Raw genomic sequence first — 25,916 nt, 5'->3', positions numbered from 1 at the left:
AGGCGGACCGGGGGGCTAGTATTAACTGACTGCTCTGGACTGTCTGCCGAACAGGCAGACGCAGGGCTTTAGCAGGGCTCAGGCGGCCACGGGACGCAGCCAGTGGGGCTGGACCACAGCATTTCCATGCATGTTCGGGGCTTGCAGACTATTTCACACCCAGCTGCCTTGCGAAAGGAGCGTTTTCCGAAGGCACGCATGTTGTGGGGGATTCCGGGAGTGCGCGGCTCCCTGAGCGTCGTGCTGTGTGCTGAGCTCGCAGGCCAGCTGTCCCGTGGTGTGCCGTTCACGCTGGCTGCAGAGCTTGTGAACTGTATCACGTTTGCTTTTGCTCATGCTGCAACCTCTGACGGCAGCCTCCCAGCTTCCTCTCGGCGTGGCTCTGACATGGTCAGGGCTCTGCTCCGCGGGAGGCAGGATTTGTCCTGTGGGCAGAGGGAGAGACTTTATCTGTCAAGAAAACTGGACCCTAACAGGGGAACACACGACAAAACAGGAAACTGCTCACGGCCCTCAGAGAAGCCCAGGGGAAAACGGCCGGGAACAGCCGAGAACACGGGGGTTAGAAAAACAAAGGAAGCCATGAACAAAGGGCAGACAAAGGAGTGGAGCGTTTGTATAAATAATCTGCGTATCCATGTGAGGTTTGCCATAGGTCTGGGCATCTGAGGAGCTTCTGTGCTGACTTGTGTCGCCTGCCTGTGCCCTGCTGCCCACGGCTGTTGGCATCTCCCGTACCTGGCAAACTGTGCTGGGCTCTGTAAGAGTCACCTGGCCCGGTACAGGTGGCTTCTCTCCTGCATCCACGGCCTGCCCAGGCCCCTTCCCACATCTCCCTCTGGGCATCAGAGTGCTAATTTGGTCACTTAGGTGATGCTTTTTCCTGGGTATCCGTGGAGGTTGCTGGAGCTGGGCTTCACACCCTGCTGGCTGACCCAGTGCAAATACACTTTGTGCATGTCTGTGCACGTGGGTGTGTGCACGCCGGCGTGAGTTCAATACACATTAAAGTCCCAGACCATCCTTGCTGGAGTGCGTAGTGCACTGTGGAGTACAGGGTGATTGGAGGGAGTGGTGCTGAGCTAACTTCCCTGGGGGATGAGAGCGCTCAGCACCTCTTGAGATCACACCCTGACCTGGAAGGAGTGAATGTTACAGGCGCACAGCCAGGTACCAGCCAGATCTCCCAGGTAGCGCAGAGGGGGGCTCTAGGACAGCCCATGCCCTTCTGACAGTGGAGTTAGCCACAGAGACAGGTCACAGCTGGGGTGGGGCTTAGTCAAAGCATGTGCCCGTTCAGTTCTGGGGTGCGTCCTCCAAGTTCAAAGCCGGGTGGGAGATTGTTCAAGGCGGAGAGGATGGGCTGGGGCATGTGGAGCTGCCTGGGGCCCGTCGCTTGTGAGCAGCGCTGGCTCTGGGCTGGAAGTGCACACTCGCTCTCCCCGTCATGAGAGTCATTTCCAGGTAGCAAAAATCATCAAAGGAGTCAGGAGTCAAAGGTGACACAATGGAGCAGTGAGCGCGCAGCCCAGTGCATGTCTGTGCCACACGTGCTGGCTGCCTGGCCTCCGGGCTGGCCCGCTGGTGCCACCGGGGCTCCGGGGCCATGTCACCTCATCGCGTGTTGGGCTGGTTGCACGCTGGCACAGGGGCAGCTCCCAGCCCGAGTTAAAGGGCTTTGTTTCATCGGGTTGTTCAACGCCAGTCACACACACACACACTCACCCCCTCTGCGAGGGAGGCTTGCTGGCAGCCTGCATGCAGCCCGTAGGTGGCGCTCTCTCTCCTCCTGTGTGTGACGTGGCAGCTCCCCCCACCCTGTCCGTACAGGTGCCAGGCAGTCGGCTCAGACAAGACAACCCGCGGTCAGTCCCGTGGCTGTAGTCCTCACCCATCACCGCGGGAGGTTGCTGCCTCTCCCCCGCAGTCCCCAGGAACGCAGGACGTTCCTCTCCGAAGCGGGACATTGCTCCGTGTGGGTTATAACGCCCGCCTGGTCGATACGTGGCTTTGGCTGCTTGCCCCAGGACCCAGCGCTTTCCATGCTCTCCAGAGGCAGGAAACGGCTCGGTGCTAGAGCCGTAGGGAGGAAAGGGAAGGAAATGAAATCTGGGACTTCTGGCATGTTTCTCCTTGTCTTAAATTCTCCTCTGAGTTTTCCAGCCTGAGCCCAAAGGCCCCGGCGCAGCAGAGAGCAGGTGCCTATGGGTCAGGCAGACGCCTCCATAGCCTGCACTAGAGACCCGTCCTGGGAGGAGCTGAGCTTGCGGGGAGATTGTCCCCACTGTATGGAGGGGGACAGACACAGCAAGGCCGAAGGATGTACTCAGGGTCTCACAGCCGCTCCAGGTTGAGCTGGGAAGCAAAGCCAGGTAGCAGCCTGGAGTCCTGACTGGTAGCCCCCTACCCCTGCCTGTAGACCAGGGGTAGGGGGCTAGGGACCAGGGCGGAGGGCTCTCGTGCGGTGGGGAAGGAGCAGAGCTGTGCGCTGCGGCTGCCAGGGATTCGCATGGTTGTGCACACTTGGCGTGAGGCTGCCGTCCTGCTAAAGAACTGCTGACACCTGGCTCCCATGGAGACGTCTGGTTTCCATGGCTAGCACTTCCCGGGCCCTGGAAAAGAGCGTGTGAGCGAGGGGTACATGCCTGGCAGGGCTGCCCCTGTGATTTCCCTGGCGCAGGCGGGGGACGCGCTAACGTTGGCCGTCACTGCCAGGACGCTAACGCAGCGGAGGCTCTCGTTCATTGGGCTGCAGAACGGCCGCAGCTCAGCATGGAGGGGCCTGTGGCAAGGCAAAACCCTGCTGGCTGCGGGTGACGGGCCCGTCCCCAGAGCCTGTGCAGCTGGCTCTGTGCCGTCACGTCGGCCACGCGGGCTGGAGGCCGCGCTGCGTTTACTCTTCACGCCGGCCCCTGCCCAGCTGGCGGCCCAATGGGTGGGTTGCTGGAGGCCATTGGCAGCAAGTTCCTCATTATGCCAGGGATCCATTTGGCCCATGAAGTTCACATCGGTAAGTAGCCACCCAAGCACAAGCTGCTCCGTCTGCAGGAGCGGGCGTGTCTGCCCCAGTATGTCTGCGAGTTGCCTGGTGGGGCTGGTGCAGGGAACAGTCACATTTGCTGATGGGATTGGAAGCTAAAGGTAAGTGCGAGGGCGTGCGCCGTGGGAGCGTGGGCTTTGCACCCTCCCGCACTGTGAGTATTGCAGGGAGCGCTTTTCCCACCGCACCTGCTGCACAGGGACGGCTCAGCTGAGACAAACGGGCAGGCGCCTTGTGACGTGTGGGGCAGAGTTCTGCACTCGGGTTTGCTTTAGGGCCAGTGGGCATTGTGCCTTGACTGCCGGGTCCCAGCCCTGCCCCCACTGCCCTGCTGAGTCGCACGGCTGCTGGACAGGGCTGGGGCTCCGTTTCTGCTCTCTGCGCCGCAGGCTCCGCTCTCCGTTCCCCTGCAGCGAGTCCCGTGTGTCCCGCTTGCTGTCTTTGCGGAGGTTTGGGGCTGATCAGTCTGAAGTGGAGCTGGGGGATCTCGGAGTCTTTCAACGCTCCATCTCAGGCCAAAGGCACCGTGCTGACACCAGCCCTGCTCACAGTGGGGGCTGCTGGACTTGGGGAGTTCGGCGAGGACAGACTCCTGCTCTCCAGCGCCATTGCTCGTTCCAGACGTGCTGATGGCACCCGCTGCGCTGCGGGACCCTGCCTCGGAGCCGCAAGGCCGTGCTGTCGCAAGGGTGGCCCAGTAATGCACCGTCTGCGCAGCCTCCCTCATGCAACCAGTGGAGGTGGGGGGAGGTGCTGAAGACGCTCCTTGCCTGGGACGCCCGGCCCAGCACCACACAGAGCCTTCGTGTACGTCTGCACTGCGTTAAACACCCACGGCTGGCCTGTGTCAGCTGACTTGGGCTGGAGCCCGGACTCTGCGGTTTGGTAGCCCCGCAGTCCGAGTCGGTGTGTAATTGCAGTGTGGACGTACCCTGAGAGCGCTGGCAGTGGGCCTGCCCCACGCTTGCTGCTTAAGCCTCACAGCACCCCCGTGAGGAGGGGGAATCTGGTGCAGGAAAAGGAAGGCCCTGATCCAGCCACAGGCGTGGATCCCTTTGCTGGCCCGGGGCCTGTGTGACGTGCCTGTTGCCAGGCAGAGCCCGTGTCGGGCCGGGGACTGGAGCCCAGTCCGCCTGGCCCCTGCCCTGAGTTTAGATCACAGATTAATTTGCACTTTCATGGAAACTCAGTTCTGGCAAAGAAACGAATCATGTGCCTTTGCCACTTCCTCCTTCCTGCTGTTTGCGTCCCTCGTACACGTACAGCCAGGTTCCCGCCTGGCCACGGCAGGGTGAGTGCTCTGGGCGGGGAGCGTCTGGGGAGCGCAGTGTAACAAAGCTGGTGCGAGAGGGAAAATGCCATTGTCAAGCCCATGGTACCCCTTGGGCGCACTGAGGAGGGGCCCTGGCCCCCAGGGCCGTTCCTGTGCACTATCTGGAGCGCTTGAGCTGTGCTGGCTGCTGCAGCGACCATGGTACTGACAGGCTGTAAAACCGTCACTGCGAATGGAGATGGGCTCTGCTGGGAGTGGTTTAAAGCCCTTGTTTGTACAACGGCTGAAAGACCTGGGATCGAAGGGAACAGATGGCAAAATATAGTTACGTGTTCAGTGACAAAGTTTAAAAAAGCCTCATTTTCTGAGAAAACATCCTAATGATTCCACACGTGACCCTGCCAGCCGATTCCCTGCGGGGGGATGCTCCCTGGGTGAGATTGGGCTTTGGAGCGGGAACCACCTGGTTCCTCCACCCGCTCTTAGGAGAAAGGGGAAACTATCTGTAAAGGGACCAAGTGCCCCAGTAAATCATAACTATTACAGCCCGGCACACTGCCATTACCAGGGAGCGCACCAGCCGTGCTCGGAGCCGTTAATCTAGCTGGGCAGACGGCGGCTGGCAAAGCAATGTTTATTTTTGCCCATGCTCATTTTCTGCCTAAGTGCTAAATGCTTTTGTAATGTTTTTCCTCTCTCCATGTCTCGCTTGAGGGTGGCTGTTCTCCGGAGGCGTGTCTGCCAGCGCAGCCCGCGGACCAGTGCAGAGAGGCGAGAGGAAATTGGAGTTCCTCTCTGAGCTCAGCTTCCTTCTGGGGCGCGATTAATTGCAGTTTGTTCTCTAGAATTACAGAGGAGCGCTGTCAGATGACATGCCTGATGGCTGGTTTAATTGAAACCCGATGAGCTGTCTCAGGGCTGCTTTGCACTAGAGTAGATAGCTTTTGAAACCTTGCCGGCTGCGGCTGGGAGCTCTTCCCAGAGCCATCCCTTCTGGAGGTATCAGATCCCTTCCCCCTGTTCCTGCTCCTTGGAAGCACATGGCAGATGGAAGTTTCAGTCCCCTCCTCCCGGCTACCCCACTCTGAAGCCATGCTGATCCGTGGGGTGCTTCCCCCCGACAGCAGTTACAGCCGCCTCCACCCTGCTCCCTGGGAGACTGCTCTGCCTCCTTGGTTGTGGCTTTGCTGGGGCCAAAGTTGGGTCTGGTGAAAATTGTGCACTTGCCACAGAAACATAGGTAGAAATTTCCCATGTTCGCTCCAGTGCTGCCGGAGCCCAGGGTCCCAGTTCCTCCTGGAGACAGTTTGGTGATTTTGGTTAAATGTCTTGTAGTTAAAGCAGGGAACTGGGGCCCAGGAGCTCTGGGTTCAGTTCCCAGCTCTGCCGGACTCCCTGGGTGACCTTGGGGAAAGCACTTTGTATCCCCCTCTGTAACCTGGGGCTAATGACACCTCCGTCCCCTGGCGCTTGTGAGGCATAGTTCATTACCGGTTAAAGTTCTCTGAGCACCTCAGATGGATGTTGCCATAGGAGGAAGAAGTAGCTGCATTAGAGCATGGCAACATACATCTGTCACTGTCCCCAGCTGCGTGGAATTACCCACTCATCTATGTGTCATGGTGCCTATACAGCAAACAGCTAGTGGAGATTCCCTTTTAGCGCAAGTTATTGAGGCCTCTTCTTTCAGATCAGGAAGGTCCAGGTGCAACCTCTGCAGCCACATGACGTGCAGTGACAAACGTGGAATCTCTGTGCAGTGGCTAGCATGGATTTGTTGCAAATATCGATATTACTGATTATTTACTGGGCAGGTAGTAGAAGCAGGCCAGGCTGCTTGACAGGCGTTCATTGTCTGTAGCTTAGTGAGTGCATTGCTTAAATCCCCGGCCCTTTCTATAGGAGCACTTGGGGCTCCTGAAAATGAGGGACTAAGTGCCCAGCAGGAAGCAGCCACTCTTGCATGCAGGTGCAGTGCAAGTTCTCCTACTCCGGCCTGGACCTGTGATGGGCCCTCCTTCCAGTTGCCTGGCTACTGGGTTCCTGCACAGGGCCTGGCTGCAGCTGAGCTGAAGTCGGATTCTTAAAAAACTTCCTGGTAAATGAAAGAAAGATGCTGCATGTGACTGACAGCCAGAGGCACCTCCCTGCACAGCATGAGAGCTTCCAGAAACAGCCCCTTGTCCCAGCCACGGTCCACGGAGCATGCACTGCCACGGAAAGCAGCGGTGCAGGCGAGTTTGCACCCTGCGAGCCTGCTGGCTGGGAAGGCTATCGATTTCACAGCATGTCCTTTCCCGTCAAACGGTTCCCTTCGCCTGGGGTTGGATTATCACATTTATCAGGCTTGCCCTAAATCCCCAAGGGGGCACACCTCTCTAATCCCTGCCTCCCTTATTCCTGTGACTAGCCCAGAGGCTGTTCTGGTAGGGGTCAGTGAGCGCACGGTGCTGTTCTGCATAAATGACTTTCCAGGATCCCTCTTCGTGTCCCTGTGAGCAATGGGACCAGCCTGCCTAGTTTGATCTATATCCACATCTGGGTTTGTGGGACGTGTGGGTGCAGGGGTTTGGTTTGGCCTGCTGTAGCGATACTGAGCAGTTGTGAAATCCTGGTCTAGCCCCAGGGTTCGAGTCCTTGAAAGACCTGGGGTGTTCAGGCCCGTGTCTCACGTTCCCAGTGCAGAGAGCCTGCTCCTATGTCACTCCGCTTGCATTGTGCTAACGCTTCCTAAAGCTAGCCGGAGAGCTTAGGGCAGGGGTTCTCAAACTGGGGGTTGGGACCCCTCAGGGGGGCACGAGGTTATTATATGGGGGGTCGTGAGCTGTCAACCTCCCCCCAAACCCCGCTTTGCCTCCAGCATTTATAAAGGTGTTAAATATGTAGAAACGTGTTTTTAATTTATAAGGGGGGTCGCACTCAGAGACTTGCTGTGTGACAGGGGCACCAGTGCAAGCGTTTGAGAACCACTGGCTTAGGGGATCTGCTTTAGCATGTGTGAATGCTGCACCCCGGTTTGAAATCTTTGCAAACAGAGGTTTATGATGGTGGCAAATGCTAGCCAGGCCGCGGATTGCTTTGCTGCAGTCTGAAGTGAGTACATCTCTCCCCTTTAGATAGTGTTGGACGAGCACAGCTCCAGCTAACAGTTTAGCTTCGATACTTAAGAGACTTGCAGTCTAGTCGCTGGTCTGATGTCATGGTTTTTTCTTTAACCTTTCTTTTTCTCTTCCAGTGAGGATAGTATGTGGGATAGGCCCTGGATTAGTGCAGGGTTTGCAGAGAATTCAGTGCTGCTGTAAAGCCATGTGTTCCAGAGACATATAAATAGAAAGTGCTGGATGCATTTGAAATGGAAAAGCCACATACTTGAGCCATATGTTCCTAGCCACTCCAGTCTGCGTCGTCTCTTATTCCCTGCAGTGTCCTTTTAGATCTGAAAACCGAGGGCTTTCCACCCATCCTCAGCACAATGGTAACTGCGGATGGCGGGACCCATGTGCAGCGAGGCCAGCGAGCGTGTGGCGATGTAAGAAGGATGAAAATGGAATGTGAAGAACTGCTGAGTCCAGACAGTTCACGTTATTGTTAGTGTTGTTTGCACTCGAATGGTGCCAGTTCATCTGAGGATCCCCAAGCACATCAATGGCCGTAATTAACCCTCATAGCACCCTCGGCTGTAGATCTTGGCCCCGTCCTCCAGGCTATGAAGTGGGTCAGTGCTGGAGCTCAGGCCCCCTCCTGGTACCCTGACCTCTACCCCGCCTGGCCCAGCAGGCGCTCGTGCCCCGTGCTGGACGTGGTATCAGGCTGAGGGAGGAAGGGCAGCCATTAAGGCAAGCCCCAAGCTTTATCCACAGATGCTGGGGTTACCAGTGGACCCACATCCAGCCCCCCCTCCACTGAGCTACAACCACCTTCATCTGGACCCCCCTGCAGAGTCCCAACCATTGCACCCAGAAACCCCCAACAAATCCCTGTCCGTCCACATCCCCCCTGCACCTGGATCCCCCACTGAGCCACCTGCATCCAGATTGCCCCACCCAGAGCCCTGTCATCCCACACCTGGATCCCCCCACACTAAGCCCCTCCACATTTGGATCCAGCTGGGCTGAGCCCGCCTGCCCACACCTGGTGCACCTGGCATGGAGGGGCAGGGCTCTGGGGTGTTTCTGGGGCAGGCCTGGTCCTTGTGCGGTGTCAGGGTTGGGTGCAGCCTCGTCGCTGAGTCTGTGTCCTAGGGGGAGCTGCACAGTGAACTCCAACCTCTGTGCAGCCAGTGGCCTGTGCTCCCCAATGCCAGGCTGGAGCCTCCACATTTATTTGACAGATAAAATTTGCAGAATTTAAAATACTGTGTGCAGAATTTTTTGGCTCAGAATGTCCTCAGGAATAAAGACTAGGAGTGAGCAGAGGACTGGGACCCAGGCACACCTGCATCCTAATCCTGCCCATGCCACTGTCTGTCTGTGTGACCTTGTCACTCACCCCGTGTGGATCCATTTCCCACTCTGTAGAGGGGGAGACTAGTGCCCACAGACGTTCACACCCGCCTGCTTCCCAGGGGGAATGTGGTGATTATTCACTATTGCTTGTACAAAGCACTTGTGTTGTGCTCATCACCATAGACCTGTGATGGAGTCTCCCAGGCTTCATTAGCTCCGTGGTGGTAGAGCAGGTGGTTGAGGAAAAAGATACTTGGATTCTAAGAGGCCACATGGTCGCTGTTTAACGGCACCGGTACATAACATGTAGGTACTGAAACAAGTTGACAAAGTCCTTTTAATCCTCTTAGTGGGGAACACTCAGCATCGCAGCCAATGTGCTGTTGGCTTTGATCGTGAAATGTATAAATAGCTGTGATGTTACAGAACAGAGCAGCCACTGAAAAGCGTTTGATGTAGCTACAGACGACTGGCTGCACAGTCGTGGGATGTGGAGCCGTCAGGACTCTGCTCATATTAAAGGTGGGCACTGTTTGGCCATGGGCAGGGGAAATGCTGTTTTTCGCCTGCTGAAATGTAAATGCAGTGAATGAAATCCACATGGAACAAGCGCTCTGGAAAAGGGTTTCTCCCCAGCTGCGCCGAATGGTGCCAGCCCTCCCATCCCCTCTTGCCAAAGTCTGCCTTACCTGGCTGGGCTGTGCCCTTCCGCCAGGCGGTGTGTGAAGGAGCTGGGGGGATCGGGAATGGGCCAAGGAGCCTTTCATCTCCCTCTTTGCAGCTAGAACGAGTCCGGCATGATCCCCTGGCTGCTTGGTGCGTCAGGGGTGGGGGGGCTGACATGGTGGATCTCAGAGCAGTTCCAAGCGACGGTCACTCAATGGCCTGGGTAGAGCCTGGAGACTGAGCTGTCTCTGGCGCGCCGGGGCAGGGGCGGGCGTGTGGCTGAGCGAGGTGAAGATCCTTGGGGCTGACGTGGTGGATCTCAGAGCAGTTCCAAGTGACCAGGGCCCCGCGACGGTCACTCATTGGCCCTGTCAGCAGAGGGTGGGGGCAAGGCCTGGGTAGAGCCTGGAGACTGAGCTGTCTCTGGCGCGCCGGGGTAGGGGCGGGCGTGTGGCTGAGCGAGGTGAAGATCCTTGTCCCTGCACCTTCTCTGTGGTTAAGTGGAGGCCTCCGGCACTGTAAAGTCACGGCGCATATCGGCCTCGGTGAGTCGTCCGGTTTGAGCGGCTCGGCGCATGCTGCTTAGAAGGGTATTGGAGTGTTTCTTCTGGAGAAGCAAATCGTACACTGGGCCTTGAGCCGGGCACTCAGCGCAGGTCTGCCCTGCAAGGGACCCTGGCTCATTTCTCACTGCGTCTCTGATTTCTAGAGCACGTTGGCTCATCCTGAGCACAGCTGCCAGCGCTGCGAAATCCGCTCTCCCATGCAGCCCAGTCTGTGCGGTGACCTGGGAGCTAGCTACCCACGCTCACTGGAAGCGAGTGGGTTGCACCGGTGATGCTGAGGCCATAATTTGACCCATAGAACCTGACTTGGGTAATGATGCTGCCTGAGGTGGAAAGCCGCACCTTGGTACTCTGAGTCGGCAGGGCTGGCAGCTGGAGCACTCTCTGAGCTTGGGGGATGAGCTGATGTGGTACCCACTACCACTTCGGTCGGCATAAGTTGTGTCACTCAGTGGTGTGAATACCCCACCCCCTGAGTGACCTGAGCACTGGTGTGGACAGGCCCAAGAGCTTCTCCTGTCGACAGAGCTACCGCCGCTCGTTGGGGGTGGATGAATTACATCGACGGAGAGCTCTGTCCCGTTGGCTTAGAGCATCAGCACAGCTGCACTGGGGCAGCGGCATGGCTGTAAGCTCTGTAGTGTAGCCATGGCCTGAGACACAGTGAATGCACAGGTGAGGCTCTTTCTACAGACTCACTTCCCAAGACAGAACCTTGCTTCAAAGCATCCATGGAGACTCAATAAAGCTACAGCTCGGTATCACCGTTAGTTCTCCGGGTGGCTAACAACAGACCGAACTAGAGCAGGGAGAGGTGTAGACAGAAGCAAGAGCTAAATGATGACCAGAAATCAGTCTACACAAGTGGAAGAGAAATTAGAATCTGGCCCAGAGAATCTAGAATTGTAACTAACCTAAATGGTAGCTCTGTGAGTGGTTGATCAGAGGGGTCCATCGGCACATTCAGAATGCCTGTCCAAAGCATTAAGGCCTAGACCTGGAAGGTATTTAAGCTCCTAACTTCCATTGCCCAGATACCTTTGAGGAATCGGGCCTAAGTTATTAGTATTTAAGTTTCCTGAATTTGATGGAGCTGTTCTCACTTTACACCAAAGTAAGTGAGATCAGAATCCGGCCCACTGAGCTGTTTGGCCCAGATCCTAGATTCCAAGGCCAGACGGGACTGTCGTGATCATCTAGTCTGACCTCCTGTACAGCACAGGCTAAAGAGAGAACTGCCCCGCGATCATTCCCAGAGCAGAGCTTTCAGAAAAACATCCCAACTTGATTTAAAAATTGCCAGTGATGGAGAATCCACCACAACCCTTCGTAAATTGTTCAAGTGGTTAATTAATCTAATTGTTAAAATAATTCACCTTATTTCCAGTCTGAATTTGTCTAGCTTCACCTTCCAGCCAGTGGATCCTGTTAGACCTGTCTCTGCTAGACTGAAGAGCCCAGTATTAAATCTTTGTCCCCCACGTAGATACTTATAGACTGGCATCAAGTCACCCCTTAACCTGCTCTTTGTTAAGCTAAATAGATGGAGCTCCTTGCGTCTGTCACTATCAGGCAGGTTTCTAATCCTTTCATCATTCTCGTGGCTCTTCTCTCCAATTTATCAACATCCCTCTTGAATTGTGGAACCCAGAACTGGACACAGGATTCAAGTCCCAGTGACACCAGTGCTCCTACTCGAGAGGCCCCTGTTTATCCACCCCAGAGCATGTTCTTCTTGTTGATCACATTAGCAGTGTTGTGCTGAGACCTCATGTTCAGCTGATTGTCCATCAAGACTCCCCTGTCTTTTTCAGAGTCCTGCTTCCCAGGTAGAGACCCCTCCGTCCTGCAAGTTTGTTCCTAGATGGATATAGTTACACTTAGCGATATTACAACTCTTTGCTTGCGCCCAGTTTACCAAATGATCCAGATTGCTCTCAATCAGTGACCTGTCCTCTTCGTTATTTATCGCTCCCCCAGTTGTTGTGTCGTCTGCAAATGTTATCAGTCATGATTTTAGATTTTCTTCCAGGTCATTGATAAAAATGTTAAATAGCCTAGGACTAAAAACCAATCCCAGAGTGAAAGACCCATTCAATGACAATTCCTCATTTACAGTTATATTTTGAGACCTATCAATTAGCCAGTTTTTAAACCATTTAATCTGTACAGTGTTGATTTTATATATTTTTCTAGCTTTTTAATCAAAGAATTGTGTGGTGCCAGTCCAGTGCCTTACAGAAGTCTAAGTATATTATGTATGTTTATGAAGTATATCATTTTTAGGTGACAAATCTGAGGAACTGTCCCAGATGAGGTGTCATTAGAAGAGGTTTTGAAGCAAATTGCTAAAATAATCAGTAATAAGTCACCAGGACCAGATGGTATTCACCCAAGAGTTCTGAAGGACTCAAATGTGAAATTGCAGGACTACTAAATGTAGTCTGTAGCCTATCATTTAAACCAGCTTCTGTACCAAATGACTGGAGGATAGCCAATGTGATGCCAATTTTTAAAAAGGGCTCCAGAGGTGATCCTGGCAATTACAGGCTGGTAAGCCTGACTTCAGTATCTGGCAAACTGGTTGACACTATAGTAAAGAACAAAATTGTCAGACACAAACATGAACATAATTTGTTGGGGGAAGAGGCAACATGGTTTTTGTAAATGGAAATCATGCCTCACCAATCTACTAGAATTCTTTGAGGGGGTCAACAGGCATGTGGACAAGGGGGATCCAGTGGATATAGTGTACTTAGATTTTCAGAAAGCCTTTGACAAGGTCCCTCACCAAAGGCTCTTAAGCAAAGTAAGCTGTCATGGGATAAGAGGGAAGGTCCTCTCATGGATTGGTAACTGGTTAAAAGACAGGAAACAAAGGGTAGGAATAAATGGTCAGTTTTCAGAATGGAGAGAGGTAAATAGTACTGGGCCCAGTCCTGTTTAACATATTCATAAAACGGGGTAAACAGTGAGGTGGCAAAATTGCAGATGATACAAAACTACTTAAGATAGTTAAGTCCCAGGAAGACTGCAAAGAGCTACAAAAGGATCTCACAAAACTAGGTGACTGGGCAACAAAATGGCAGATGAAATTCAATGTTGATAAATGCAAAGTAATGCACATTGCAAAACATAATCTCAACTATACATATAAAATGATGGGGTCTAGATTAGCTGTTACCACTCAAGAAAGAGATCTTGGAGTCATTGTGGATAGTTCTCTGAAATCATCCACTCAATGTGCAGTGGCAGTCAAAAAAGCAAACAATATGTTGAGAATCACTAAGAAAGGGATAGAAAATAAGTCAGAAAATATATTGCCTCTATACAAATCCATGGTACATCCACATCTTGAATACTGCGTGCAGATGTGGTCGCTCCAGCTCAAAAAAGATATATTGGAATTGGAGCTGAAGTCACGGAGGTCTTTGGAAGTCACAGATTCCGTGACTTCTGCTACCTCCGTGTCAAAATCGTAGCCTTAATGATGAGCAATTCCGATTCCTCTTGGCGGTTACCCAGGCTCCTCGCACTGGTGTGTAGGCAATTTAAGAATTTCTTCTCTTCACGGCCTTTGGTTCCTTCATTAATTTTGTCTTCAACATCTCAATTTTGTGTTGACTGAAGGCTCGTGTTTTCCTCTTTTTACCCTCCCCTGATGCTGTTAGTTTATCCCCCTCCTGCCTCCTGTGGCTAGCCTGTCCCCGAGGAGATTGGTCCCCCAGCTACCGAGGTGGAGTAAATCACGATAGTCCCATTGACGTCCCCATTGATTTACAGCTGCTTGAGTTTGTCACCTTGTGTTGCTGATTTTTCTTCTCTGTCTCTTCTAGAGATAGAACGGATAATCCAGCTGGACTTGGACCTGAAGTACAAGACCAACATCCGAGAGCTGTTCGAGGAGTTTGACCATTTCCTGCAAGGAGCCGTCATTGGGATAGCCAGAGAGATGCAGCCTGTCTACAGGTATGGCAGTGGGCGTGGCACTCAGCAGAGGTGGGGAGACAGCAGCTGACATCCCTGTGCTGTGCTCACATGGAGACTTACTCTGCAGAGCAAAGTACAGCCATCCCGTGGGTCCTGCTTACTGGGGCTGTGTATTGGGGATATTCAGAGGCTGGTGTCTGTGTGAAGAGAAACATGCAGGACGCTGTTCTTTGCCTAAGACCTTAGCTCCATGTGTCACTTTGGACAGAGAGGCCAAACTTGCAAAGCTGAGTTCCTGAAGTCCGTACATAGGCTCCCTGGACGTGGCCTGGCTCCCGGCCATGCTCCCAGAGGAGTCGCTGTGACTTCTGGGTGCTAAGGCCGCTTCTCTTCAGGTGCCTACGGCTGGATTTAGGAGCCTAACGCTGGGCCTCTACGTCCAAAACCTTGGCCACAAAGATTCAGTTCTGTCAGAGCAACGTTTCCCCAGGCCGAGGTGGGTGCAGGTGTGACAGCTGCATGTCTGATCCTTGAGCCGAGCCAAGTTCTGATCACAGGTTCTGCGCAGCGCGACCATCCTCCTGGCCTCTCTGCTCACCGCTGGGGGCTGGGGGCGTGGCATCGTGGTGATGCTAGGTGTCAATGGGTCGCACCCTCCACCGCCTGCACTGAATTCAGACCACGTCCAGTGCTAACAAGTGACCCCACCTACCCCAGACACTGAGCACCTCCATATTAGGAGCCACTCTTGGCTCCTTGCACTTGAATGTTTTGTGCCTGCAGTGAAGTGAAAGAACCAGAGGGAGGAAAGTGAGGCTTTGAATTGCCTGAAGGGTCCTGCTGGAGTGCTGAGTGTACGGGCTGGGTAGATATTGACTTGTGTGTTGTGTAGATGTGGATTTCCCACATGTGCTGGAGGCTACTGCTCTTGCTGGTGTTGATTTCAGTTGCAGTCGATGATTTTTGTACTGAAAAATGTCCTTTGCTCTAAGACACATTTGTACGAATGCTGGAGGCTACACACTGCTAAAACTCTCAATAATCCTGCTTTGCAAGCTCGCCCCAGGAGTTCGAGCCACGGCCTGCTCCAGCAGTGCCAAAAATGTTTCCAGTCACAGTCACAAGGCCTGGCAGGGGGCAAGCGAACAGCATTTCCAGTGTCTTCATGTTGGTTTCTCTCCGCTGTTGCCGGGTGAAAGAGTCAGATAACCAATGGGGAGCCTGGCTGGATAGCTAGTGACTCCGAGTAGCCCCTGGCTGACCCTACACACCATGTAGAAATCGACAAAGGAGACTAGGGAGAGAAATCCTTTTCCTTTCTCTCTATCCCCGACACACTGCACCTCGGATCACTAGAGCTAGAGACGTTCACACGGCTTCAGACCACAGTATGATCTTTTTACATATGTGTAACAGCTTCCGAGAGCGCTGAGATTTCTTTAAGGAAATGTGACTGCTTCCAGTGAGAGTCTCTGGCCTGGGACTTGGCCTGGTTGCTAAAACACCGTAATCCTCTTGAAATGTTTTTCTGTGCGATTAGGGACCATCTCCAAGCTGTGCCTTGGCTTCACGTTGAGTCCTCTTGCAACATGAGCTCAGTGGGATCATGGATCTGGATTCACACGCTAATGAGCGCCTCACAAAGTAATTGTCCGACGTGGGTGTCTCTTGGCACCGTTTAGTAGCTTGTGCTCAGAAGGAAACCCAGAGTGAGGTCCCGTTTCCTTTTCAGAGACAGAAATGTGGGTCAGGTTTCAGGCCATCAGTGAGGTGTAGGAAATGGATGTTTTCGCTTCCTTGACTGAGTGAGGCTGGTGGATAACGAGGGGCCAGGGTTTCCAGGGCTGTCGCCCTTCACCACTGCAAATCCCAGTGGCTGGGAAGTGAAGGTAACAGAGTTCTGGCATCCCACGTCCCAGCCAGAGCTGAGTGTGCACCCACTAGGGCCAGAGCTTCGTGGAGCTCCCTGTGGCACCTCAGTAAGTAGCCACGTGTTCAGAAGAGCCCAGCGGTTGGGAGCTGAGCCATTCTGACAGCTTGGTCTCGCGTGATCAGGGCGATGTGGCCCCGAAGCCTCAAGCGAGCTCCAAGCTGCACAGCGTCAGCGGTGATGCAAGACTATCCAGTGCAACGGGAACCTGTTCCATTGTTTTAAAGGAGTTGAAGGTATGTCAGGATCTTTTCCTGTCCCTGCAGCCACGCCCATCCGCCACTCCCCCTCCTGCCATAAGAACATAGGTTTGCTCGTACTAGGTCAGACCAAAAGTCAGTCCAGCCCAGTATCCTCTCTACCGACAGTGGCCAATCAGGGGCAGCTCTACGGGTTTTGCCACCCCAAGCACGACAGTCAGGCAGCTTTCGGCGGCATGCCTGCGGGAGGTCCGCCAGTGCCGCGCCTTCAGCGTCCCTGCCGCCGAATTGCTGCCGAAACCGCGGGATCGGCGGACTTCCCGCAGGCGTGCCACCAAAGGCGGCCTGACTGCCGCCCTCACGGCGACCGGCCGGCTGCCCCCCGTGGCTTGCCGCCCCAGGCACACGCTTGCTGCGCTGGTGCCTGGAGCCGCCCCTGTGGCCAATGCCAGGTGTCCCGGGGGAGTGAACCTAACAGGTCATGATCAAGTGATCTCTCTCCTGCCATCCATTTCCACCCTCTGACAGGCAGAGGCTAGGGACACCATTCCCTACCCGTCCTGGCTAATAGCCATTAATGGACTTTAAAACCAAACCCCGCCCATGCTGCTGTGCGAAAGAGCCACACGGACCGGGAGCTTGGCAGGCTGGCTGCTCGGGGACACGGCGGCACCGCGGCACACAAGGGGCTGTCCTGGGCACAGAGTAACCGAACTGCCAGCCCAAGGGATGTGTCTCTGCCTCGCTCACCTCTAGTGACCGTACACGAGGCCTGTAACGGTGGCAGGGAAGAAACGCTTCAGACAGTGGCTTTGAGTTTGACGAATCCCCACAACTTCACCGCAGCTTTGGGGACAGACGAGCCTAAACCACAAACGACAGAGACGGTGGTGTGAGGGCAATGCCAGGCTCCTTCGTGTGCAGAGAGAAAGTTGTTATTGAAGAGAAGTGCAGGGGAGTGATTTGAGCGCAGAGCAGGGAGCTGGTGCGAGGCTGGCAGACCAGGTGCCAGCTCATGCCAAGATCCCCAGGTCCCAACTGAGCACTGAACCGGACTGGCTCATCTGGGGGCTATGGGTTTAGTGTTAGACTGTATTGAATGCTTGTGAGTTGCTGCCTGCATTAGTCTCACATATTAGCATGTAATGTGGGATGCAGATATTCTATTCAAGCATTGGTACAGTAAGCCCCTGTGACTGCGTAATCACCAGACAGGGGAGAGACAATTAACTAGTGTAAAGTGCTGGTCTCCAACAGAAGGCGTTACATCCTGGCCAACGGGGAAGGCCCATCGACACTAGACGGGCTAGTGTGGGACGTTAAAGAGGACAAAAGACTTTGTTGCTCTGCTCTTCCCCGACCCCAATGAAGATGAGTCTTGCAAGTGGCTTCCTCCCATCAGCTGAGTTCACAGCTCAGGGAACATGGGGAGACGGGAATAAAAACCCCTAAGAAGGAGGACTGGACTCTGGGGGGCAAGGTTTCTAGGCACAAGCAAGAGAACCCCGGTGCTTAGCTTTGGTTAGCCCTAAAGGACATATAGAGCCTGCCTTTTATAGAAGCTTCTAGTACCTTTTGAAGCTTAAGATTGTAGCTCGTTTGTGTATGTATGTTTACCTGCTTTAACCTTGTTCTTGACGCTCTTGTTTCCTTTTCCTAGTGAATACATCTGTAGTCGGTTTATTATAGGATTGGCTATAAGCATTGTCCTTTGGGGTGAGATCTAAGGTGCAATTGACCTCGGGAAAGTGACTGTTCCTTTGGGACCAGGAGTAACCTGAATATTGCTGTGATCCTGGGTGTAAGGGCCCGGCTATCACACCTGGGTGGCGAGACAGATCGGAGTACCCAAGGAGACTGTGACTCCATGTGAAGACTGTTATAGTGGCTGGGGAGTTTACACTTGCTAATTGGTTGGTGAAATCTAAGTGTAGAACTTGCAACCAGTCTGGGGTTTGTGCCCTGGTTCCTAACAGTCTGCCTGGAGCTTGGTAGCCATGCCCTGGAGCCGCTGCAGGACAGCTTGACACCAGGAGCCCCCAAATTCTCATCCCAGCACGGATCTAGGTAGACTTGGGCAGGTCGCTGGGGCAAAGCTCCTTGGGTGGCTCGTAGACAGAATTCCAACTCTGAGCACCTGCAGCTCCCATTGACTTCAGTGAGACCTGAGCAAGGGCTTTGCTGAATTACGGCCTAAGAAAGGACTTCAGGCTTTGGTCTGTTGTATCTGACTCCTCGGTGTGCCGGGGGCGAGGGGGCACTGCTACCCTATGGATAATGTTCCTGAATGCAACAGGAGAGCGCACGTCTACCGTCAAATTCAGCCATAACTTCCTGCCTGGAACAATAATAATTCCTAGTTCTGATACAGCATTTTTCATTAGTGAATAGCAAAGTGGGTCAGTATCATTACTCCCTTTGTGCCTATGACGCATGTGGCCGGCTTTCTGCAAAATGCGCTCAGACTAAATGAGTAAAACAGGTTGCTGTGGTGTCATTGCCAGATCCCATTTGAGGATGTCCTCTCTAAACTAACATTCACATTGAAGCAGTGCTGCTCCGAATTTGTCATTTTTAAGGATCTGGAATGTTCTGATTAGTACTTAAGGAAATTGATTTAATTTGGCCTTGTCTGTTCAAAAGATGAATCTCAAATTTCGTTGTAATCCAGGCTGAGCCAGATCCTCCCTGTGAGATGCCTTGATGAGTTGTTTGTACCAGATTGGCTTGCACTAGGGTTCTCAGGCAGAGCAGCTCAGCTCCCCAGACTAGAATTGCTGGTTGTAATGAGTGTGCGCTCAGGGAACGATCAGAAATTAACAGCTCTTCATGTCTCTTCTTTTCCCATTTGAAATGTTAGTAACGGGCATTAATAATTAAATCTTCTTCTGAGGAGAGCCCAGCCGGACTATGTGCACTGCTGGCTGGCCGGAGCCGTGATAAACTCAGTGCTGGGTGCACAAACATGGCGTGGATTCTGCTCCCATGCCCAGTCTGCATAACAGACAGGCAACGAACGGCAGGCTTGTGCCCAAAGGAAACATGCTGATGTTTAAGATTTGTTATTTAAATCAAATTGATTTAAATCATGATTTAAATCACGAGTCAGGAAGACTCGATTTAATCATGATTTTCTACATAAAAGTGCATTCTTGCTGGTTGTTATAACCTTAACGTATTCTTCACAACTCAGATAGATATAGGTTTCATTTTTAGAAGGTACACACTATACATTTTTAAACAGTGATTTATTTTGAAAACTTTTCAGATTAGTTTTACAGCTATATCAGAAAATGAATGATTGTTTGGTTATTTCATTTACCAAAGGTAATTGAAGCAGATATTTATGAAGTAATTGGGAGGTGAACTAGCTCCAAATCAACAGGTTAATCATTAATATTTGGAGGATTTTCTTGCCATGCTGTATTAGGAGGAGAACATCACCAGACAGACATTTACATTGTTTTATTTAACTAAAACAACAACATTAAGTATTCTGGATTTTTTTTCTTCCAACAGCAAACATAATATTTTAACAAAACAAGCATATGTCCCTCGCTTCTCACATTTATCTCCAGATTTCTTCTCCTTGTCCAGATCTATTCCACCCCCAACAATCTTTTATTCATTGAACTTTTTGAAACTTTGCACTTTTAGAGAGGTAAGGGATTGACTGTGTACACAAATTTGCAGAGGGACAATAGGGTTGAGGTCTGTTATTTCTCACCTCTATATATTATTTATCTATTTTAAAACATTTTAGCTGTTAACAAGCATGTTACTGCTGGAGACACAAATCCACAGTTTGAGAACTGCAAAACTAAGCATCTCTGATGGTATCTGCTACTGAGCACTGAGTCCCATTGGGTACATAGAAAGATTAACCTAAATAATCTATACAGAAGCTCCTGGGACCCCATAAGATTGGGTCCCTAATCCATGAACTATTGGAACTCATTTACAAAACTTTTCTTAAACAATACATGAATATATTGTCTCATAGTATCCCTATTCCATGCTGCGATATCTTTGAGCTATAATGTATCTTAAGTAAATGATCTTTAGATAGTTTTTGTCCTAAAAAAGCATTTTATCAAAAAAATCCGATTTAAATAAAAAAAATCATTGATTTTTATCCACCCTGTTTATAAGTGTAAATGGATTTTTCTTAATATTGGAAATTAAAGACCCAGATTCTCTCCTGCTCCGAGTCTCTGTGCAGCAGGCGGGAGGCTGGGGGCTACCTGGTTCTCAGGACATAGCTCTGTCACCCCCAGCCCTGGGGCTGCTGTCACCTGTGCCACCTGGCAACCATCCCCACAGGACCAGAGGCCATCGGGGGCTAGGTGGAGTGCAGCAGTCTCTGGCTACACCCCCTCCTTCACCCTAAGCCAGGGGTGGCATGGGAGCTGGGTGCACTAGCGTTGCTGGATAGGCCTCACAGTGCCTGGCACCGGGGGGTATTTTTACTGTGCAGAGGCCTATGCGACGCCAGTGTCCCGCTTGCACCCTTATTGATGTGAGACGAGAGCCGTGGGAGAGTGAGCTGCATGCAACCTGCCTGGCAAATCGCCCGCCGGCTGTCCCCTGAGCTCCTGCTGTAGATCTTTGTTCCCAGGGAGAACGCACAGGCCAGGAATAACCAGTCTTGACTGTCAGGACCCTGGCTGAGTTTGCTGGGCTGGCAGTGGGAAAATATCTTATCTGTAATTAGAGCAAATTTGCACTGATTGAGAGACACTGTATATGGAGCCACAGTATCATTTGTTCTCTGACTTTGGCTCCCACCCTGCAGTCGAATCCATGCGCCCATCCAGAGAGTCATGACTGTGGGACCGGGGCCCATCTTTGCACACAGCCCTCCTCGCTCTCCGTGGTTGGTGAAGCCAGTGGGACCGTGTGGGGGATCCCTTTCCATGTAACACTCTTTGCTTTTTTAACAGGTTTGTGAGTGGCGCTGACATGAAGAGGGCTGTTTGCTGCGCCCTGTGATGCTGGTGCATAGCTCAGGGAGAGGAATGGCAATGGGATATGGCGCTCCGTTGTCACCTGTAGGTCACTCGTCCGAAGCCGGCTCAGTGGCCACATTTAAGCCCTCGCCGCTCCGCAGCAACCTGGGCCGAGTGAGCAGGTGCTCCAAGCCAGTTCTGCGTGTGCTATTGGTAGGGCCCTACTGTGACGAAGTGGGAATGTTCTTAATGTTTTCTCTGAATACTGTGTGGGTGCCTCAGTTTCCCCTATGCATTTCTTAGGTATCTAGGTGGGGGGATCAGGGTGTATAATTGTTGCAGAGCCCAAGAAGGCCCCTGTGATACTGTCTGCACAGAGAATGGCCGACAGTCTGTCTCCTGGCAACTAATGGCCTGGGCCACTCCTCTGCAAAGATGCCAACTGAAGGTGTGGGAGAACAAAGAGATCAGGTGACCTCCTGGCCCGGGAAAGAGACAAAGCCCAGAGGAGGAGGGGTTGGAGGGAGTTTCAGTTTGGAGCTGGATGGGGGTGGGAAGTGAGGGCAGAGGTGTCTGGCTCACTGCCCCCCAAAATGGACCCGGCCGAGGGGTCCTGTTCTCTGGACCTACAAGCTCTGTTTTAGACCATGTTCCTGTCATCTAATAAACCTCTGTTTTACTGGCTGGCTAAGAGTCATGTCTGACTGCGAAGTGGGGGTGCGTGCAGGACCCTCTGGCTTCCCCAGGACCCCGCCTGGGCGGACTTGCTGTGGGAAGCGCACGGAGGCGCAGATGCTGAATGCTCCAAGGTCAGACCCAGGAAGGTGGAAGCCGTGTGAGCTTCTTGCCCTGAAGACAATCTGCTCTCAGAGAGGAGACTTCACCAGAGTCCTGACTGACTTCGTAGGGAGCAGTTCCAGAGCATTGCCCGGGGACTCCGTGACACCTACCAAATTCATGGCCATGAAAGTGCGTGAAATCTGGTCTCCACCCGTGAAATCTGTTTTTTTGTGTGCTTTAACCCTATACTATACAGATTTCATGGGGGAGACCAGCGTTTCTCAAATTGAGGGTCCTGACCCAAAAGGGAGTTGTAGGGGGGGTTCCCAGGTTATTGTAGGGGGGTCGCAGTATTGCCACCCTTATGTCTGCGCTGACTTCAGAGCTGGGCGGCGGCTGTTGGCCAGGTGCCCAGCTCTGAAGGCAGCAGTGCAGAAGTAAGGGTGGCAATACCATACCATTCTACCCTTACTTCTGCGCTGCTGCTGGTGGCGACGCTGCCTTCAGAGCTGGGCTCCTGGCCAGCAGCCACTGCTCTCTGGCCACCCAGCTCGGAAGGCCGCGCCACCACCAGCAGCAGCACAGAAGTGAGGGTGGCAGTACCACAACCCGCCCTACAACAACCCTGCGACACCCCCCACACACAACTCCTTTTTGGGTCAGGACCCCCTACGATTACAACAGCGTGGAATTTCAGATTTAAATAGCTGCAATCATGAAATGTACTATTTTAAAAATCCTATGATCGTGAAATTGACCAAAATAGACCGTGAATTTGGTAGGGCACTAACTATTGGGCTGGATACAGGAGTCACTGGGCAGGGGGCTCTGGCCCGTGTGACGCAGGAGGCCAGAGTGGATGACCCCATGGTCCCTTCTGGGTATGAGTCTATGAGCATGGCACTCATCTCCCCTGCGTCTGGAGTCTCTGCAGACACGGACCTAGACACTGCCCACCTCGGAGGACCCCTCCAGGTCAGGGGGGTGGGGAGTTTGCCGTGCTACTGTACCTGTTCTGGGCACGTGTGGAGGATTTCAGTGCCCAGAGCAGTAAATCCAGCTCCCCGTCGCACCACGTTAATACACCACAGGGACTAGCTACAGAGTGTGACGGTGTTGCAGAGTCAGATTTCAAGGTTAACGTCAGACTGAGATCATTGTACAGTGTTAGCAGTGTAGACTCCAGGAGTCCGTGTGCATGGAACAAAATGTGACTTTGTTTTCTGGTAATGCCTCAGAGGGAGAACGGCCCTGTGTGGAGTGGCTGAGGCTGGAGCAGCCTTTCTGGGTAGCTCTGGAGGATGCAGCCAGCTAACCCCTCTCTGCAAGTGATCTTGTAAAGGCAAGGTTGTGGTTCCCAAGCCAAGTCCATGAATGATTTGCCGCTGTGGTTGTGATGCTGCTGCAGCCTCAGAGTGAAGCTGATAGACTTGCGTTTCAGGGATTGGCCCCCAGTTGGTTGCCCAGGGTTCTGCAATCCTTGTCCAGCAACAAGGCGCAAATTCGCATTGGGTCAGATAGTGTTTTTGCAAGCAGCAGCCCATGCACAGGACTGTGTGCTGTGGCTCTGCCTATGCTAGGAAATGCAGTGCCTCTTGGGCAGCTGCACTTGTGCTAGCAGCGGTGTCAGCGCAATTGCAGACAGGACTTGGGCATCTTTAGCAGCAGGTCATGAAAACCTGCACTGGGTAAGGCTAAATAATACAGCAGTAAAAACACCTGCATGCTCACAGCTGTACAGAAAACCACACGGAGAATCCCGTAGTATAGACAAGACCTAAAGATGCCTGAGTTCGTACCATCAGTGGGTCTGGGGTTTCCCTTACCCATATATTTGTCAGATTTCCTTTGACCCCATTCTCCCTGTCCATGTAGAGTCAAATCACCTCTGCCCTGTTGCCTGTGATCACATGTTCACACTGTCTTATGAGCCACCAAACTAGATGCCCAAAAAGGCACAATCCCACAATTGAGGAAGAAGGCCATGCTGGTTAAAAAACTGACTTGGTTTGGAAGTGAAGGCAGCTATAAAGATAATAATATATGGCAAATGGAAAAGCGGGGAAGCTGATAGTAATGAAGATAAATCAGAAGTTAGGAATTGTAGAAAATTGATAAGGGAAGCAAAGGGACACAAGGAGAAGTCTATGGCAAGCAGAGTTAATCACAGTAAGAAGGAGTTTTTAAAATATATTAGAAACAAAAAGAATCCTGGTAATAGTATTTGTCCATTAGTAGATGGAAATGGTAGAATTTTCAACAGCAATGCAGAAAAGGCAGAAGTGTTCAATAAATATTTCTGTGCTATATTAAGGGAAACAAGAGATCATGCAGTCTCATCATATGGTGATAACACTCTTTCCATTCCATCAATATCTCTGGAGGATGTTAAACAGAAACTACTAAAGTTAGACATTTTACAATCAGCTGGTAACTTGCATCCAAGCTCCTAATTTAGGAGCTTGCTAGACCGTTAATGTTGATTTTCAATAAGTCTTGGCGCACAAGGCAAGTTCCAGAAGACTGGAATATTTAAAAACTGTAAACGGCCTGACCCGGATAATTCTAGGTCTGTCAGCCTGACATGGATCGTGGACAAGATAATGGAATGGCTAATATGGGACTCAGTTAATACAGAATTAAAGCAGGGTAATGTAACTAATGCAAATCAACATGGATTTATAGAAAGTTTGATAGATTTAGATTATAGTGTTGATGTAATATACTTAGACTTCTGTAAGGTGTTTGACTGGGTACCACACAACATTTTGATTAAACAACAATGAATTAACATGGCGTACATTAAATGGATTAAAAACTGGCCAACTGATAAGTCTCAAATTGTGACTGTAAATGGGGAATCATCACTGAGCAGGTGTGTTTCCAGTGGGGTCCCACAGGGATTGATTCTTGGCCCTGTGCTGTTTAAGATTTTTTTCAATGATCTGGAATTAAAATAAAGTTGGAAATGCCACAAAAATTGGAGGAGTGATAAATAATGAAGAGGACAGGTCACTGATACAGAGCGATTTGGATCGCTTGGTAAACTGGCCACAAGCAAATAATATGGGTTTCAATGCGGCTAAATGCAAATGTATACCTCTAAGAACAAGAACTGTCAGCCAGACGTACAGGATGGGGGGCTCTCTCCTGGGAAGCAGTGACTCTGAAAAAGGTTTGATGGTCCTGGTGGATAATCAGGTGAACACGAGCTCCCAATGTGATGCTGGGGCCAAAAGAGCCAATGTGATCAACAACGACAACATGGGCTAGGACCCACAAACGGGAATCTCGAGTAGCAGTAGAGAGGTTATTTTACCTTTATATTTGGCACTGGTGTGATTGCTGCTGGAATACTGTGTCCAGTTCTGGGGTTCACTGTTCAAGAAGGATGTTGATAAATTGGAGAGGGGTCAAAGAGAAAAGAATTAGAGATAGTGCCTTATAGTGAGAGACTCGAAGAGCTAAGTCTGTTTAGCTTAACAAAGAGAAGATTAAGGGGTGACTTGATGCCAGTCTATAAGTATCTACGTGGGGAACAAAGATTTAATACTGGGCTCTTCAGTCTAGCAGAGACAGGTCTAACAGGATCCACTGGCTGGAATTTGAAGCTAGGTGAATTCAGACTGGAAATAAGGTGTACATTTTTAACAGGGACAGTAACTAACCACTGGAACAACTTACCAAGGGTCGTGGTGGAGCCACCATCGCTGACATTTTTTAAATCAAGACTGGATATTTTTTCTAACAGATCTTCTCTATGTTGGGGCAGTTCTCTGGCCGGTGTTATCCAGGAGGTCGGTCTAGCTGAGCACAAAGTTCCCTCTGGCCTTAGGACCTATGAATCTACACACACAGCCCCTGTCATAGTAGATGTGGGGTGTTTAATCAGAATCATTTTTTCAACGCTGAAATGAAATGTTGCTGTTCCCCTGCATGCCTCCCATGGTCTAGGACACATGTTCCTGCTCACTCCATCCATTTGCATTTTTGTTCTCTGTTTTTTAGGCTTTGTAACCATAAAATGCTTTCAGTGCAGAAGCCAGGATACGGAGCACTGAGCTGCTGGGCAGTATCAGTACAAATGCTTGCGGGAAATGTAATAGTAAGAGAGAAGCAGATAGGAAACGGCCCAGA

At 51.8% G+C, this 25,916-nt stretch overlaps 1 protein-coding gene across 1 annotated transcript in view; it reads left to right on the top strand.

Moving 5' to 3' along the window:
- The window catches only part of XXYLT1 (xyloside xylosyltransferase 1), a 96,178-nt gene that overhangs the window by 48,654 nt on the left and 21,608 nt on the right, over window positions 1–25,916 (top strand). Inside the window, exon 3 of the mRNA XM_026650186.2 lies at window positions 13,827–13,959. Within this exon, the coding sequence (XP_026505971.1) occupies window positions 13,827–13,959 (133 nt within the window). The remainder of the gene's footprint in view (window positions 1–13,826; window positions 13,960–25,916) is intronic.

The sequence above is a fragment of the Terrapene carolina genome, unplaced genomic scaffold, assembly GCF_002925995.2.
Source record: "Terrapene carolina triunguis isolate 2854851 unplaced genomic scaffold, T_m_triunguis-2.0 Scaffold88, whole genome shotgun sequence".
In the NCBI taxonomy this organism is placed as follows: Eukaryota; Metazoa; Chordata; order Testudines; family Emydidae; genus Terrapene; species Terrapene triunguis.
Note: the sequence above shows the minus strand (reverse complement) of the source record. Positions and strands in the feature narration are given on the sequence as shown.